Source organism: Epinephelus moara, chromosome 10 (genome assembly GCF_006386435.1).
Source record: "Epinephelus moara isolate mb chromosome 10, YSFRI_EMoa_1.0, whole genome shotgun sequence".
NCBI lineage: Eukaryota > Metazoa > Chordata > Actinopteri > Perciformes > Serranidae > Epinephelus > Epinephelus moara.
In genome coordinates, this window is record NC_065515.1 from 7,859,463 (window position 1) to 7,878,113 (window position 18,651).

The following is an 18,651-nucleotide window of genomic DNA, read 5'->3' on the forward strand; positions in this document are numbered from 1 at the left end:
ACACACACACACACACACACACACACACACACACACACACACACACACACACAGAGTATCGCCTCCAGCATGTTTCGGAAAAAATTACTAGGAAATCTCCACGTTGCTGGCATTCCAAAAATCTTCAGTTTACCAGCAGAGGAATGAGGAGGTGAGGGCTGGAGAGCAATAAGCTGATGATATAACTACTGTATGTACTGTAAGCATCAGGTCGGCTGCGTCTAAATATTTCTGTTTGATTTCAAATTCCACGTTACATCACCGGCTGTTTTTGTTTCTAACATTTCAAATAATAATTTCCAGTTTTGTCCATAGAGATCACTTTTGCCCAGCTCTTACACTTCAGATTGCCGTTTCAATTTAGCAATCTGCGGGGAGGAAATGAAATGCTCAGTGACTTACTGCTGATACGCAGCACACAAGTAAAGATGACAAATGGAAAGGATTAAATCAAGCAGGAAGGCAACAGTATGAAAAAAAAAAAAAAAGACTTTCAGGAGGTCTTTAAATTATTCTAACAACTCCATCAAGCTGATCCCAGCAGTAAGCATACTTCATAGCTGAGTGCCTTTGCTGATCGTGGCCACAAGGAAAAAAAGGACTGCACACTGTATCTCTGTGTAATTAAACCGCTGTCCCAGATGTACACTCAAAAGACTATTGCGAGTGTAGGATTTCTATTAAGCAGGTGATTCCAATTCGTCTAAAGAGCGGCTGGGGACTCGCAGCATGAGACAGGAGGAAATGAATCGGAGCTGTGTAAGCGCGGGGCATTTGCTGCCACTGAAGGGCTTTTAAATGACTCTTGAAGAGAGTGAAGGAGCCCTGGGTTATACTTGTTGGGAATAAATCTCTTTCATCTGCAGGTACGCCGCTCAGGAGGTCACCGGGAGGTTTCAGGGGAGCATGAGGAGAAGACAGAGAGAAGGAGCTCATTACCTGGGCAATCCGATGAACCTGGAGCCAAAGGGCAGGAGTTAACCAGCGACGGGGGAGGGGGAGGGGGGGGGTGAGGCAGGGCAGGTTCGGCCTAAATCAGAAAGAAAAGACGATTTTAATATTTCCAAATATAATCCGACGACATACTGGAAAAGCAAACAAGGACACGGAGACGTGATGCTATTGCAAAGCTTTTATTGAAGAAAGAAAAAAAAAAAACACCAGTTGACTACATGCCCCTTCCAAAGATCACAGATGAGATGCTTTACTTTAACAACTGAGGGTCAAAGCTCTTTCAGGAGAGTTTTCACACTCAAAACCATTTCAGCCTCTGCTGCCAAAGCCTAAAGCACCGCAGCTGATGGAAACATCTACTGTATGGATACAGAGTCGGCCCAAACAAAAGGGATCCTCTTTATTTACTTTGGTAAAAGACGAGTAAACATGGCAACATCTTTGAGTGAGGCACGGCAAAATATGAAATACACAGTATAGTGATTCAATACTGCTCAGCCAAAGGCACTTTTACAAACAAGGGTAGAACAAAGACAGTAGACACAAACACGAACACACTGAACAAATAAAAAAATCATTACGGTCTTTTCTTTATACTCGTAGCATCAAGCCTCATGTCAGATATGCTCCTGCAAAGATGTGTGATGTGTTCAGGACTGTCCGTACGAGTAAACGGGAGAGTTTAATACAGATTTTATGGCACATTGAAGTTCGGTGACAGGGGGACGCTTTGTAGAAAACATGTGCTAATAAGCCAATAATTAAATATTCTACAGCATATAAAATGTGAAAAAACATCAGACTAGGGCTGAACGATTTGGAAATATATATATATATTGCAGTTACTGTACGATTCACAACATTTTTGCATCATTATTCTCATGTTGTGATGTTTTGTGAGGCTCTGTGCCAAACAGAGACTTTCCTTAAGTCTGCAGAATATGATTTGTGGGCCGGGCCGTCACTGCAGCACCACAACACTTCATTCAGAAGGTAATAAGCTAATTTTACACATATTTTGCCTTTAACAAATGCTTCATCTCCTGCTATTTGGATACTGTACTAGTCCACGCTGCCATTTTGATTAACTCCGACTAACTGTTAAGTCCTTTAAAAGATATGCAGCACTAATCAGCCTCTCCAGGATGTCGTGATCTCTACAGTTAACTCAAAATTCAGCCAGTCCCCATGAATTCTGTACAACCTTGCAATTTCGTCCAATCAGCGCAACTTTAACGCAGATTTAAGTATTTAAAACAAGTAAAATCTCATTTCATTGCAGAGCTGCACGCAGAATATTGATTCTCTCAGCCCCTCTGTCTGTGTTAATTATGAGAATACAACTGCTGCAGGAGTGTGAGCTCCGCACTGGGGACAGCGTCTCACACACAGTGACGGGGCTAACTGTTAGCATCACATGGCAAATGTTATCCAGTGGATATTAACAGGGTTGAGTCATTTTGGGACCTTTAACGGCTCAGGGTCGAGTGTTAGCCCCTGCTGCTGTGTTAGCTCATGCTAACCAAGCATAGAGAGCAGCTCACAGAGACGTTACTTCAAATGGCAGCAACAGCTGATGTTCGGCAATCAGCTACCATCACAAACACTGAATGCTCGTTTTAAAAGGCCCCCAATCAGAGACAGCATCACAGCTACTTTTAAAATATTTCACTGCAAAAACCCTCTAAAACCTTGCATCGCGATTAAAAAAACAAAAACAAAGCTGCCATGAAGGTATCTCTGACCGCAACAATCCCCATAAAAGCCAGCAAAAATCCTGGAGAGACTGATTATTGTAATGCTTTTACTGTTTTCTGAGCAGTTTGCAGCCTGTAATTTAAAATGACACTTGCTAACTTATTTTCTATATTAAATAATGTGCGTCAAATATTCATTTATATTTTTAGCCGCAACAAAACACATGCTCCGCTATGTTCATCAGCTAGCTGCTAACTTTCTCGAGTGTCCTCACATCCTTTAAAACTCTAACAGTGACCCTGGTGTATGACACTGGCAAATCTTCTAACACAGGTGTTAAATGTGCGTTTACAGTTGCATTTGATGTCTGTATTAAATGTTCCATAAAATAAACCAGTGTTTTGTTAACTGGTTCAGTCACCAAACATCATGCTCAGGTCTTACAGTAAAAGCACACACTTTCTGTTGTGAGCTACATTTTTACACAATGTTTGTAGCTCACAGTTACTGTATGCTTCCTCACACTGTCACCAATTAAGTTAAACACAGACTGATTCATCTGTGCTATGGTCAGGCCTGAAAGCACAGTTCCTACTGCTTATTGCTTCAGTGTTGCAGTGACATGTTTTCCTGTAGAGTAAGAACCAGAGGCAGATCTGAATAATGGATACCATTTTGACTTCAGAAAGAAAAGCAAAGCACAAAGGTCCACTTACTGACTAAAAGCTTGTATTGTTTTAAGAGACAATTGGCTATGAAAATTACCTGAATTACAATTTTAAATGAGCATCACTGTACTACTTCTGTTCAGACGAGGTTTTTAAATTCATCAGCTGAACGTTTTTTATTTAATATCCGCCTTTGAAATCTTCATTTGTGTTCCCATCACCAGATGTGAGATCCTGGGTGCTGCCTCATTATCCCAGCAGGTCAGCGGGCCCAGTATTGACCTCTCGCAGATGGCCAACGTGACATGCTAACTGAGCTGGATCCCCAGCAACATCTCTGTGAGGTGAAACCTAGCAACACGTGACATGACGCTCTATGGAGTGTGTAGGTTCTGTCCTTTGTTGCCTTGCAACCAGTAATCAGACGGCTCACTGAGTCAAGTGTCAAACGGCCAGCATGTTGATATACTGTGCAGTTATTTAAAGTATTAGAGATAAGTCTTCCGTAACTAGGAGACGCACAGATTTAAATGCATCTTCTCCTACAGCTTGATCTATTTATAGTTATTTATTATTAATTACTGATTATATAAAATACAAGATGACTCTAAACTGTGTTCCCAGCTCAAGTTTTGTGATTCTGCGGAGACATTTCTGACATCTATTTAAGACACAATTTTCCTCTCAAGGAGTCGGTTATGAGTTTCATTTTTCTGTAAGTCTTGCTGTCTTTCAGTTTTTGTGTGTGACCAGTGAACTGCACTCCAGATATTGATGGAAAAATTCCCGAGGACATAGAGTTTAGGTTGCCTAACCTTCTACTGGCCCGGCAGTGCAGAGTTTTTACTGTGTTTTTAGGGAATATTAAAAACTCCTTTAGCATTTAAATAGTCAAAAGGTTTCTATGTGTTTATGTAGAAATTGTGCCCAAGCAAATGTGTTAATGTATTATTAATGGGCTTATTAGCACAGTTATTTACAGTGTGTTCCCCCGGTTAAAACTTGATCACAATGTCTCGGATGTACCTGGACTTACTGTTAATAGTAGATACAGTATGTTTGTTTCTGATATCCAAAAGACACTAAACATGTGAGGAAACTATAAAGACAAGTAAAGAGAATGTTCTGAAAATGATAACTGATTGCTTTGTTCATAACATATCCATTCACATACCCAAGACATCTGTAATCAGGGCTGAGGAAATACTGTAGACTGATCCGATTAATAAATACGCAGACCAGTACTGACTGACTCCATCGTCTTGGTTGTTTAAAGGCACCCTGCGGAGTTTTCTTGTAAACAAATCAAGACCCAAAATGAAAACATTTGTATATTTTAAATCAGGTAATGTTTATATCATGGACTGTTTAAAAATAATGGATAACGTCATCATGACATCACTCATTAGTCTGTGGACGTATTGAAGCCTTAAGTTTTGCAATTTGGCCGTCGCCATCTTGTTTTTTTGGAGCCAGAAGCGACCATGTTTGGATGAGAGAGTGAAGCTGTGGAGGAGCGAGAGGTGGAGCCACAGGAAACTATCGACAGACAGCCTGTCACTCAATTATGTGCAACTTGTCATGGCATCTTAGCGTGGAGGTCTAGGGGGATTGACTCACTGTTGGAGCCAGCCCCACTGGCCATTCAAAGAACTGCAGCTTTTGACGCTTTCCCATTGGCTTCATTTTTCAGCCCCAAAGGTTGCTGTTTGGTTTAAATCCCTGCTAGCATAGCTTCGCAGCTTGGAGTGTTACTTCCACCAACTGTTGATTAGCAAACTAACGTCGAACCACCAGTGAAACACATGTATCACGTCACCTGCTAGAGGCATGGGCAGGTTATGACACAATTGGCCCTTGGACACAGACATGTAAAAGGGCCCCCACACCTTTAAGAAGCACGACCTCAACTGAAAGAGCCACATAACTTAGTTTTCAAGATGAAGTCTGTGTCTGTGGTCATTCAATGTCCCTTTGTAGTTGCCATGCATCATGTTGTGGTGGTGCGTGAAATTAACATTGGTGAATATTTGCTTCCTGTTCACCTCCATTAAATGTGACATTTGCATCCGGCGGCAAAGCAAATATGCAGTGGCAATGAATTCTGGTGAACTCTGACCAGCACAGCCTCAACCAGAAGCAAAAATAGATGTGTGGACACTGATTGTTGCCGTGTCTAACCAGCCGATATTGTTATGATACTGGCCATGAAAAATAAAAACTGCTCCACGTGAGATGCTGCCTGGCTGACAGTGAGTTAGGAGACAGACATGGAACGTAAGAAAATGGGGAATGTACCGGTGACATCATATTTTGATATTTATTAGCAAGCTAGCTAACGTTAGCTAGCAAGTCAGCTTTCCGCATGTGTCACTTTCTACACAAATATTGCCCCGGCAGGCGAGACTTGCCTACATTTGTGCCCTAAGTCTTGTATGGAGGGTGTCAGCACACGGATGAATGGGTGCGTGCAAGATTCAAACTAAATGTGGACCCCATTATAAAATCATCGCTCCACAGCGCTACTAGTGGTCAAAAACTCCACAGGGTACCTTTAACTCATCATTATCGTATTACTCTTGTAATTATAACTAAGCAGATCAAACAGTCAAACTTCTGGTCGGCTGACCGTGATTGTTGGATGGAACAAATAATAAAATCAGTCATTTCTGGGAAACTCTCATGGTCCCTTCTTCGCCCATCAACCTTAAACAAACACTAAATATAAAAGACAAGTCTGAATGGTACAATCAATACTGACACACAGCACAGTGACACACACAGGCACACAGTACCAACAGCATAGTTCTGATTAAAGGATTACTATAAGGACACTTATGCTTGAATCTGTACAGGTAAAATATTTCCTTATTCATAAAATTTCTTATAAAGTGTCGATGCAATTAACATCAAAAATTGCATAGCCATCTCTAATCCGTTACCTCTACCAGACTGCAATCACTAATCTAAAATATGTCGCTGTGAATGAGAGAAGTTACATGTTTATCTGCTCAAAGATGATATACTCAAACATAGGGCCGTATCTGTATGAATGCAGAGCCGTGATTGTACTGTTCAGGCCAACAGAAAATTATTTATACATAAAAGCAAATTTGCTTGGAAAGAACAAAGAAAATATTATGTCAAAAAGGGAATTGCATTCAACAGCTGCCTACTGAGGATTTTCTCTTTGACACTGAGAATTACCATGTGTGACTCCTGTGGTCCCGATCGATAAAATGTAAGTTTAATATAGTTGCGTACAAAACACAGCAAATATGGCAGCTTAAATTCAATTCTTTGGTGTTCAAGTTATGCAGAACTGTGTTGCAATAATGAGCTTCAGTGTGTAATGTGATCCCTATTCGTGTACCGCCTGTGGGTTTGCAGTGTAACAAACACTAAAGAATAAAAGAAGTGTTCTCTGCAGCTTACTGTAAATACTGATAAAGCTACAGACACACGTCCATCCATTCGTCTTCACCTGCAGGGCAGGTGTGTCAAACATTTTGCATGTTTCGGTGGAGTCAGAAAAATGTGGGCGTGCATGCATACATGCGCACCCTGGCTAGAACATGCCGGTTTAAGGTGATTATGATATGAGATAATAACTGAGTGATGACGTATATTGTAACGGTTAACTGGTGGGTTTGAAGTGATTTCAGCAATAGTTTCACATTTTGGGAAATATGCTTGAAATATGAAGCCACTTTTTTGCCCTTGCCTGTTTTAGTTTGTTGTGTTGTTGACTGCTAAATATGATGTGCTGTTTAAAAGGGTCGGTGTAGTGTCCAAGTTATATTAAATTACTTTATTGTAATGTTTTGCCCTGTAATATTTAAGTATCTGCCATTTTCTGTGAGAGGCTGCGACTTTATTTACATGAAATTGCAGATTAAAAATGACGCTCTTATTTCTATTTGCAGACCGAAATAAATTCAAACTTCTTTTATAATATTACAATATTTCACCCCCTAAATGACCATTTGCATATTAATTACTCATCCCATTTTACAGACCAGCAGCTCCTGTGTTCTGCAAGGTAAAATTACGATTTTTGTCATCTTGGGATGCGAGAAGTTACGTTTTCTTTAAGCATTTAACATAATGCAAGACAAATAACTGATGCACAAATAGTCAGCTGGGGGGAGTGAAGTATTCCTTTAAAGCTAGCTTAATATAAAGACTGAACACAGCAAGTCCGACTCTATCAGTGGTAACAAAAACCACCTACCAGCGCCTCTGAAGCTCTCTAGGTAACACGTTTTATCTCATTATTAAAATATGTACAGAAACAAAGCTCTAAGAATGTAGTGGAGTATTTCTTGCCTAGAAGCAGCCGTAAAACTGTGAGGTACAACATGTTAATTAGTGAGCATAATAACAGAGCCTCGCTAGCTGTTATTATGCTAAGCTAAGCTATCCGCCTGCTGACTGTAGCTTCATATTTAGTGTACGGACATGAAAGTGGCATCGATCCTCTCACGTAACTCTCAGTTAGAAAGCATATGAGCATATTTCCCAAACTGTTAAGCTATTCCTTTAACAGCACAGTTAAAAACACACAGCCTCCTCTGCTGTGATTGTACCGAGTCAATAGATACATGTATGCAGGTGAACACGTGATGCTATGTTTACTGAAAGTGAGTATATATAGAGGGATATATATTTATGCTGAGGAATGCAAGCTTCTGTGGGTTGGTATGTTTGCGAGAGAAAGAAAGAAAGAGAGAAAGAGAGAGAGAGGGAGAGACAAAGAGAGACAGAGCGAGCGTTGGGTTATCACAGTGGAGGTGACCAGGCGGTGGGTTGTTCAGAGGTCAGTGGTGGCCTTGGCGGTGAGGTCCTGGATGCGGCTGGTGTTACAGTTTTTGCAGAGGACGTGTCCGTCCAGAGGGTAGCAGCCCTGGTTATCCCCCTCTGAGAGCAGGGAGCCACAGTCCTGCAGGACACAGATACTCTGTTAGTCCACAAACACAAACAGAGCCATTAGCCACGCTCACCGATCAGGCACATTCATACGCTCTCTGTGCTCACACTCTAAATGAGACATTTACTGCGTTTATAAACTCAGCCAGTGTCAAGTTACAGGAGGCTCTCTGCAGAAAAGCCTGCGAGGCTGGAGCCCGTGTTTTGGTTTTCTAGCAGCTGGTGAGTCTGGAGGGGCAACAACTGGTTATTACTGGGTAACAGTCAGAGAAAATCCTTTTCTCTGAACATCTCGGGGGTTGCACTTTTATTTTAGTAGTCCCAAAAAATCCAACAAAATAATCTTTCAATTCCAGGAGTCACATTCTTCCAGATACATTTTTATTGAATTTAAATTAATAATTACAGCGTTATTTTTTAATTAGGACCTTCTGTATTTGTGTGTCACATTCAGACGTCTACAGCTGTTATTTTAATGTATCAGATACAAATTCAGTCACAGCTAAACATCAGCTTGTTGCCGTTGCCATCCATTTGTATGTTTATAGTACGTATCTGTATCTATCTATAAATTGTCCATATTATTTTCTATATGCTTATTCTCTACTTTACCCTTTTTGCAGAGGTATAGTTTGTCCCCAAAAAGACAAGTAACACACACTGTTATCTGTCTCTGCTCTAATTAGTCCAGTCTGGGAGTAGATTGACTCTTAAGCCCTTTACACACCGGGGGCCTGACGAATAAATGACATGAAAATGCAAAATACTCGCCATCAGAACTAGGGATGTCAACGGTTAACCAATCATTTAACCACAGGGAATATTTTTGACCAGTTACACATGTCAATCTGTAGGTTAATTTTGCAACACGTGAGTTTACTGCACTGAACACCAACCTGGTCTTTTGGGAGCTAATCAGCTAGTGGCACCACTGATTTGCCGATTATCGCTATTAACACCATCCCAACCTGACAATGTTGCCATGGAAACATTGTGTCCACCCTTTAGTGTCCCCCCAGGTTGCCCCACTGAGAAAGCGGCTCAATTTTGAGTCGATACCCCCTTTAGCAATGTTACCTATGTTAGCACTGTTAGCATCATTAGCAGTGTCAGCATGGCAAGCGGTGCTAACATAGTTAACAATGTGAACAGCGTTTTGCAGCTCAAAATGTAGCTAGGGAGTAAATGAGGGTAGCTACCATGTTTCCACGGCTGCAGGATGGCGTTACTAGCAGTAATCTCCAAATGAGTAGCGCTGCTCGCTAGCTTCCACCCAACCTTTTTGGTGTGCAGTGCAGAGCAGACAAGGCTAACGTTAGCTTCTCAGTTGAGACCAAAGTGTGGGCACTGGGCACCATGTTTGGCATGTTAAAGCACCTAGCTAGCTGTCAGAAAAACTGACAAAAAAATAAAATGAAATGAAAAACATTTACAAAACAAAACATTAAAATGTCACCACCTCAAAATGAATAGCACTTTGAAATGTAGCGCTAAAGCTCACTGAGCCAATGAAGTGCCAGAAGAAAGGTAAGAGCCTTGTGTCTCATGTCATTTTGCTTTTTTTTTTTTTCTTAAAATGAACTGGTTAGTTCCTGGTTAATGGGTGACGGCTATCGGGAAGAAAAAAAACAAAAACAAAACAGAAACTGACATCCCTAATTAAAGTATTCATACTGGCAGCAACACAAATTTGCAATTTCATTGAGTCTGCTTTTAGCAAAATTCTCTGAGTGAATATGAGTCCCATCTGGTAAACAGCTACACAGTGTATGTGTCCAGGGCTTTTATTGTGAAAGGTAAGACTGGAAGGAGCAAATCAAGGTTGAAAGGAGCATGAAAGTTTGGCATCAACATCAGATTCGTACGATATGATTGGAGGATGTCTTTATTTGTGATGCTAAAGCTCAGAAAAATCGACCTTGTTCGGAAAAACAATTACATCGCTTCTTCGCTAGGTCATTCAATTCACAGTAAAATGAATGGTTGTCAGTTCCTTGAATATAGTAGTAATAAATAATCATTACAGAAACAATCTACTGATAAAAATGTCCCCAGTGTGTGATGCCTTTAATCAAGCAGATCATACATAAGACCTGAGTGATAATTGTATTTGTGTCTGTACATCTCTCGCTCTGCTCCGTGTTGTTTACTCGACAAAGCCTGAAGAAGATCTCTTAAATCGAAATGTTTCTCTGTTCTGGCACAGTGTGTGGATCTTTGGTCTGACTCCAGCCTTCAGTTTGTTTTCTGATCCAGCGTCTGTAAAACAGTGTGTTCTCTACCCTCTTCTTACAGGGTAATAACCACACACACACACACACACACACACACACACACACCATGTGGACAACTTCACACACACATACAGACTCACACATATTGCTTTGGTATTATTTTCTCATTGTCTGTGACACTGGGTTACACTCTTAACATCTCTCTCTCACACACACACTCACACATGCACACTCACGTGCACACACAGACGCTCTGAGAATTACAACTCCATCTACTCATGTCTCCCTGGTGACAAAATTCTTCTCTTGTTGAGCCCCTTCAGCTGAACTAATCTGCTTTGCTTTCCTTTGACCTTTATGTCTGCCAAACGCTCTGTGTACTCACACTGGCACGGCTCTTTGACAATGTGACACGTTACTTCTCTTTTAGCCGGGCACGTAATGTCTCAGCGCCGCTTATCAGCCGGCGAGCGGCGGCTGACAGATTGGTTACTATGTAAGTCCATGAACTTTGCAGAGGAGAGATGGAAAGCTATTTCGACGCAGGTAAGAGAGGGATGATTCAGTCTCGCTGAAAAGGTGACTCGGGGGACGGGCATGCACGATATGCCTTCTACCTTCATGCCTTAATGACTGTCACCTGGAGCTCCTCAACACAGTACATAACCAGCAGGGTTAATTATAGAGAGTCCACATGCCAGAGGAGATAAAAACACATGGAGAGCATACCTCACAGCGGTAACACTGCACGTGGAAGTCGCGGTCCAGGGCCACAATACGGACGGTCTCCTCCTGGCCCGGTGCTGGCATTATAGGCTCAGAGCACACACAGCAGCGTGGAGCAAACTTCCTGTGAAACAGAACCAGCAACAGAAATGAGCTCAGAACAGTAGAACATATTGGGACCTCCAAAGACAATGTGAAACCATCATTACTCACTTCCTGATATTTTCTTGATTAATTAGTTCATTGTTTGGTTTATAAATTGTTGCGAAATGGTGAATTGATCCCACCAGAGCCTGAGCTGACGTGTTCAAATTGTTTGACTTGTCTGGCCAACAGCTCAAAACCCCAAAGATGTTTCATTTACAGCAACCACAAAAAAAACATCCTTATAATCAAGTTTGCAGCCGAGTGTGAAGCAGTCGGGATGAGAGTTGGCACCTCCAAATCTGAGGCCATGGTTCTCTGCCGGAAACCGATTGCCCTCTCTGGGTTGGGGAGAGTTACTGCCTCAAGCAAAGGAGTTCAAGTATCTCGGAGTCTTGTTCAGAGATGGATGGGCGGTTTGGTGCGGCTTCTGCAGTGATGCGGGTGCTGCGCCGGACTGTTGTGGTGAAGAGGGAGCTGAGCCAGAAGCCGAAGCTTTCGATTTACTGGTCCATCTACGCCCCACACCTCACCTATGGTCATGAGCTCTGGGTAGTGACCGAAAGAATTAGGTCGCAGATATAAGCAGACGAAATGAGTTTCCTCCGTTGGGTGGCTGGGATCAGCCTTAGAGATAGGGTGAGGAGCTCGGACATCTGGAGGGAGCTCAGAGTAGAACCGCTGCTTCTTCGTGTCGAAGGGAGTCAGTTGAGGTGGTTCAGGCACCTGTTCAGGATGCTTCCTTGGTGCCTACTTTTAGTGTTGTTCCTTACTTTTTCCAAATAATTTTCTGTCAATTGACTGGTACAGCATTTCCTAAACATTTGTCTCATGAGGCGGTCATCTTCTGCTAGCTCACCTAGCACCACTGAGCTCGCCAATGTTAAGGCTCAGCCGAGGACGACGCCATTATGTCTCTTTAAAGAGACAATGTCTCTTTAAAGAGACATTGCTGTTGAGTTTTTCAGGTGTATTTAGATATATATTATGTATATATATGTATTAGATATCTCCAACACTCAGCAACTCATGACAAAACAATCTAGACTGATAAACAGCACAACAGGTGAGAATAAAAATACATTTTTAAATTTGGGACGAACTGTGCCTTTAAAAATTCAGTCTACTTGCGACTCTCTGTTGATAATCACCTCATGAACCCTCAGGTTTATCTTATGACCTCTTGTGGGGGTCCCAACCCCTGGACTAACTTATCTATCGACAAACTGTTTCAGTTCTTCACACACCTGTAAAAACACAATATTATAAAGAACAACGGTGCTTACACTTTATGAAACATTTATTTTAAACAAAGACAAAGACACAGCTTGAGCATTTTGTTCTGCTGTTACCTCCGCCAAGGAGGTTATGTTTCTTGATCGATTTTTGTTTGTCAGCAGGATTACAGGAAAACTACTGGCCCAATTTTTAAGAAAGTCGGTGGAAGAGTATAGCCTGGGCCAAGTAAGAACCCATTAAATTTTGGAGTGAATCCAAATCACAGGGCGGATATATGAATTATTTTTCACTTTTGTTCACATTACGAGATGGGGCATTTGGCCTTGGTGAAGGTCTGCGCTCTTCAAGTGCCCTTTTAGTTTAATTTTGATTCACTCAACCATCGAGGTGGCACTAAAAGCTAAATTCGTCCTTCTCTGAAATATTTCACATAAACAGAATATTTGAGGAAAAGCTAAACAAGTTGTGGGATTTTTACAAAATATTACAACTGAATTTCACAGAAAAAGTTTCCAGCTTCGAATCGGTAACTCTGGAAATGCCTTCAGGAGGAAGAAGTCTATCTAACAAAAGGATCACTGAGGATATGAAAAGCACACTGATTCTCAGGTCCTGTCAGGTGACTGATGGCCGGTGGACACTTCAATTTCTGATGCCGATTGAATGCATGGGAATCAGGAAGTGAAGGGGATGTGTGGTTTTGGGGAACCACAGCTGCACTGTATTAGCCAGAGAAAAAGCTCAGGCGCGGGCGTGACTATTCCTCGACACAAAGGGCTGCGCTGTTGAGGTCACACTTGTCATGTGGAATTAAACAACGGCCCACTGCAGCTACTCCACAAAGAAAAAGCTGTGCACTCACACCAAGAGCCAGCTGTTTACTTCTGTTTCCCTTCTGGTCACTGAGTAAAGGAACATTTCTGGTAAGGTGCTGGTTATGCAATCGGTGGAGTGTGACACAATGACAGGAATTTACTATTAAATTCATGTCCACAGCCACATTTCATAAGGTCATTGGGCTTGTGACATTACCCGCAATATTTCCCAAAAGGGAAGCGCCAAGATCTGGGATTGATTAGGCTGAAATACACATAGGGAGAGTAACAGATTTTAAAGATTTTAAAGCAGAACTAGTTGATTTAGCCACTTGGAGGAAGTGGAATAAGTTGTAAATACAAAACCGACACATTCGGCTGACAAAGAACAACATTAGCGCTCATTTGGAGTCGAATCTGCTAAATCTAAGTTGAACATTCACTCGTCTTTTAAATGAGCTCTATATGATATTAAGAGCGTTGATATAATATAGCAGCAAACAGCTTTTTATGCTCATACGGCGGTTACCACCAATATCGGGACAGTGTCATTGAGTCCGCTTAGCGCCCACCCTCTGGTTCCCTTCAGGTTAACACCATTAGCTCTGTCAGCACTGTTGCTGTTGTTAGCACTCTTCACATTGTTAGCATCGTTAGCTGCCATCCACTGGGTCAGCCACCTTCATGTTGAGAGCTGTGTGCAGAAAATGTCTGAATCATAGATGCGCTCTGAATATCGAATAGAGCTCCTTTAACTCTGATTTAGTTAAAAGAGGCCCTTCTGTGCGGAGTTTGCATGTTCTCCTGCGTGGATTTTCTCAGGGTACTCCGGCTTCTTCCCACAGTCCGAAGACATGCAGGTTAACTGGTGACTCTAAAATCACCCCTAGGTGTGCATGTGAGTCTGAATGGTTGTCTGTCTCTACAGCCCCTTTTACACTGCCAGATTTTCCGCGAATGTTGGGCCGTTTTGCCGGCAAGCTGTGAGCGTTTAGACACACAGAGGCCATTAACTGTCAGATGACGGGGATGGTGAAGAACGGGCCAACTTACGAGAGAATCGCCAAAGGACTGACCAGCCGCGGCTTCCCTCCCACGTCACTGTTTACGTCACATGCTGAGCTACACGTTTTGTTACTTGCTCACGCCCCCCATTGCCCCGAAAAAGGCGTATTCTGTATAAACAATAGTAGGTAGGCGGCAATTTTGACGATGAAAGATGCTAAAATCCTCCATAGAATCAAGTCATAATTATCTATGAATCATTATTTATATGAAAATGGTAATTTGTGCAGCTTAAAAAGTTGGAGACATGGTATGCTAGTTTCCTGTAAAAAGGCTCGTTAGATGAGAGGATGTGTGTAGTTTAGCTTAGCAAAAGTACTAGCATCAGGGTAAAACTGCTAACCTGGACAAACAAAATCACAGCATTTCTTAGGCTGGATGAAACCGCAAGTAGCTTGCTAGCTAACAACACTAACCCCTAACTCTGACAGCAAATAATACAATTTTGAAGCTATTTTAAGTCTCTGAAATTGGAAAAGGAAAGTAGACATATATCACCACTGACTAATGTCATCGAAAATTCCTTTTCCTTTTAGCTCTGACTCAAGCTGTTGAATGCTCCACTATGTTTACTGGAGTGCTGTGCCATTTTTCCAACAGCTTATAATCCTGGAGCCCCAATCATGCGAAAGATGTCCCATTGTACTGAGAGGCCATTTGTCACAGAGCCTGGTATACTGAAAACAAATGTGCTTTGCTCTGAGGATTATTTCTCTGACAGCACTCTCCTGAACAGAAGCACAGAGCTAATTATTATGCAGGATGACATCATCGGACCGTCTTGCTACGTCGAAGGTATGACCCGCCCTACTCTGCTTCTAACTGACCTCACCACTCAAACCTTATGGACACAACCAACGAAGGCGATGAGTGCTACCCAATCAGAGGCAGAGTATGGAGGTCCAGTGATGTCATTCTGCATAATAATTAGCCATGTGCTTCAGGGTAACGGCTCTTCAGAACAATTTTTCACTGGATGCCAGGCTGTTGGACAAATGGGCTTTTGGTCCTATGGGACATTCTTCGGACTACTGAAGAAGATTGGGGATGCAGCCTTTGTCAATTACGCCCCAAAGCTATGGAACACACTACCTACAGATATCAGGGAAGCCAGCTCGCTAAATATTTTACATTTCCTGATACAAGTCTGAAATTCATTCTTTTTACACTTCATGCTGCTGCAACTCTTTTAGAATCTTACTTGATTTTATGATATACAGTTTTACAATTCTATGATTTTTTGACTCACTAACTAGTTGCTAACTTCGTCTGTCTGAAATCTGACGCTGGTAGCGTACAGTACGGAGCTTTTTCTTTGAAAACTGTGGCCTGCTGTATCAGGAAGGACAAAGATGAGACTGAATCAAACACTGCCAACAGGACCATAAAATGATGAGCTGAGGGGAACTGCAGAGTTTCATTCTCTGTGAGTTTGTCACTGTGAGCACATGTTACATAAAGTCATTTGATCATTTGTTGATACAAAAACATTTATTTTTAACCCGATGAAATCCTTAACTACGTACTTGTGAAAGTCCTCGATGCAGTGGATGTGGTTGGACGCGTCCACAGTGAAAGGGATGCCGTCCAGGCTGCGGTGGCACACCACACAGGTGAAGCAGTGAGGGTGGTAGGCTTTCCCTGTAGCCCGCAGGATGCGCTCCATGATGGGCTTACTGCAGATGGTGCAGGTCTCAAGGGTGTTCTGCAGACACAAACCCACAGACACCCACACGATTACACAACAAACCTGATGATGAATGTAGTGATTCTGATGATTCATTTCTAAAGGCCCTTTGAGTGTTTATTTACAATTAGCACTTGTCTGCTAACAAATTCTAACCAGTATGAGACATTTAGAAAAGTTTTGTAGCATTTTCTCCTGTTTTGAGTATGTGGTTTTTAACTTCCTGTTGCCTGTGTTACACATCAGATGGCGTGGCGCCCATTCGTGCCCGTGCAACAAATAAATCCACTCTCAGGACCTTTAGCTCGGCTGTCCTCAAATGCCTCTGAAGCTGAAGGAATCTGATTAGCGCTCCTCTCGAAACACAAACACAGTCATTTTTCAGCTGCCCTCGCCCACACTTCATCCTCCCATATGCAAGAGTGCGAGCAGTAAATATTTCCACTTTGTGATGACTGCAGGTTTTCTGCAGCCAGGCGACTGGGCAAGCGGCCCGCGGGGGGACGTGGCAGCCGCCTGCCTCTGACTTATCTGTGGCATCTCTCTTCTTAATATCTACCGGGAGACGCCATTTGTTATTTCAATATTTCATAAATAACGACTGCCTCTCTAAACAGCAATGCAATTACTGGGGATGGATATATCATGTGAGGGTGATCAATGTGCGGCCTGATGTGGCTGTGTGTGGAGCTGACGGGCCCCGCTGTCGCTGCTTCTCGCTCAGGCATTTCCTGGATCTCTGTCTCTCTGCTCTCCCCCTCTTTTTCTGCGCTTGGCTGGGCTAAAGAGTGCACGGTTCAGCTGTTCCCATTGGCTCCCACTGTAGTAGCAAGCTGCCTCAGTGTTTCCAAACACAGCTCGGGGTGTGTAGCAACACTGCGCTGCGTCATCGGCTGCCTCCCAGACGCACCGCTGGGCCCTGCCGTTTAAAATGACACTTGTGTGACCGCTCGGCCGAGGTAAACTCCCAGCTCCCGCCTGTCCGGCTGCGGAGCACGTGCAGTGACATTTATAGTCTATATGCTAATGAGCAAAGGCAGCTTTACAGGATGAGGTTCATTGAAACTACGATGTAAAAACGTCCCTGACATGATTCCGTGTGCTGTCTGACTTTTGCCTCTCATGTGTCATTGGAGGGTGAGAGGGCAGCGGATGAGAGCAGCTGATGTATGACTCCAGGCTGCGAGAAGGTGCTTTGAAAAATGGCCGTTTCTTCAAAGCACTCCTGGAGAGGCATTATTTCATGAAAAGCAATGTGTGCAGACAAGCTCCGCATTCTTATTTGTCTTTTTTCCCCTCCCTTCAAGACGGTAATAGAAATAAACATTATTCCCAGGGCAACATTTGTGTATAAACAATGTCCATATTGCAATCCTGCTCGATCCTGGAAGTGGAATGAAGCCTTTAATGAGCTCGCTGCACTGAGCCCTTGAGGTTTGCCTCATGCACGCACACAGAGACAGAGAGAGGTAGAGGTAGAGACGGAGAGAGAGAGGGAGAGAATATATTTGCAACCTGAGAATGTGAGTAAGATACCGGGGCCAAACAGCACTAAACCATCCTCAACTCTTACTCATCTGTCTGCATTCCCACTTACTTATTCTCATCTGCCCTTCATGTGGGAATACCTTGCCCTTGTTTAGCTTAACTAGAGCATATGATTTCACAGCACACAGTTCCTCCGGGCCATTGTAATGAGTACAGTACTCAAAAGACAAAATTTCTCTCTTTCTCTCTGATGGTAAGATTCTATGACCTCAATTCATTCATTGCGCTCAGCCTCGCTTGTTTTTTATTCACTCGTGACTCCTTTTATTTGGCATTAGGTAACATTTAGCAGGCCTGTTACACAAACCGATGTCAAAACAGAAAACGTACATGAGTCTCGGTGTGTGTTTGGGCACAACCTCCACAGATGGTTTAAGGAAATTCGGCATAAATCACTTCATGCCCTCTCTGTCAGACATCCAGGTCCTCTGCAGTTTGCCACTAGAGGGCTGTATATGTCTGCAGATGTCCGGGTTTTGCTTTCCCCTGACTAAATGTGATGTATTCAAGCATATGTATTCTTTTTCCCCCTCTCTCCCTCATACATTTCTCTAAGTGTTTGCCCAGAAGGCTAAACAAATGTCTAGGCAGATGAGGTAAAGTGAATTTAGGTCAGACAGCCTCTTGCTGAACTGAGGGGTGAGTGGAGTGCGTTAAAGTCAATTGTGGCCCCTTTTCCCCCTCATTGTAACCCGTTAGCTTTTGCTACAAAGTGCTATCATGGTCTTACTCCAAAGCACGCTGATGCTCGCGCAGCCTGGGTCCAGCTTCCCACTATTTAGCAACGGGTTCCCAAACGACGTTTGACACAGCTGTCTGCTGGAATGAGGAGTGTGATGGCAAACAAAGCATGTAACAGGGAGTTAAGAGGTCCCATGTGCTCGGCTCTGAACATGAGACACAGGCCTGACAGAGACAGAGAGGCAGCGGCACAGACGGTCAGA

The 18,651-nt window shown here is 42.8% G+C and overlaps 1 protein-coding gene across 5 annotated transcripts in view; it reads right to left on the reverse strand.

The window, feature by feature from the left end:
* Positions 1–1,118: 1,118 nt before the first annotated feature.
* lpp (LIM domain containing preferred translocation partner in lipoma) overlaps positions 1,119–18,651 on the reverse strand; it is a 242,475-nt gene continuing 224,942 nt past the window's right edge. For all 5 annotated transcript variants that reach the window (XM_050054771.1, XM_050054769.1, XM_050054773.1 and 2 more), the window contains 3 exons: positions 15,999–16,177; positions 11,213–11,333; positions 1,119–8,262 (listed from right to left, as the gene is read on the reverse strand). In XM_050054771.1, coding sequence (XP_049910728.1) covers positions 8,134–8,262; positions 11,213–11,333; positions 15,999–16,177 — 429 coding nt within the window. In that variant the 3' untranslated portion in view covers positions 1,119–8,133. The remainder of the gene's footprint in view (positions 8,263–11,212; positions 11,334–15,998; positions 16,178–18,651) is intronic.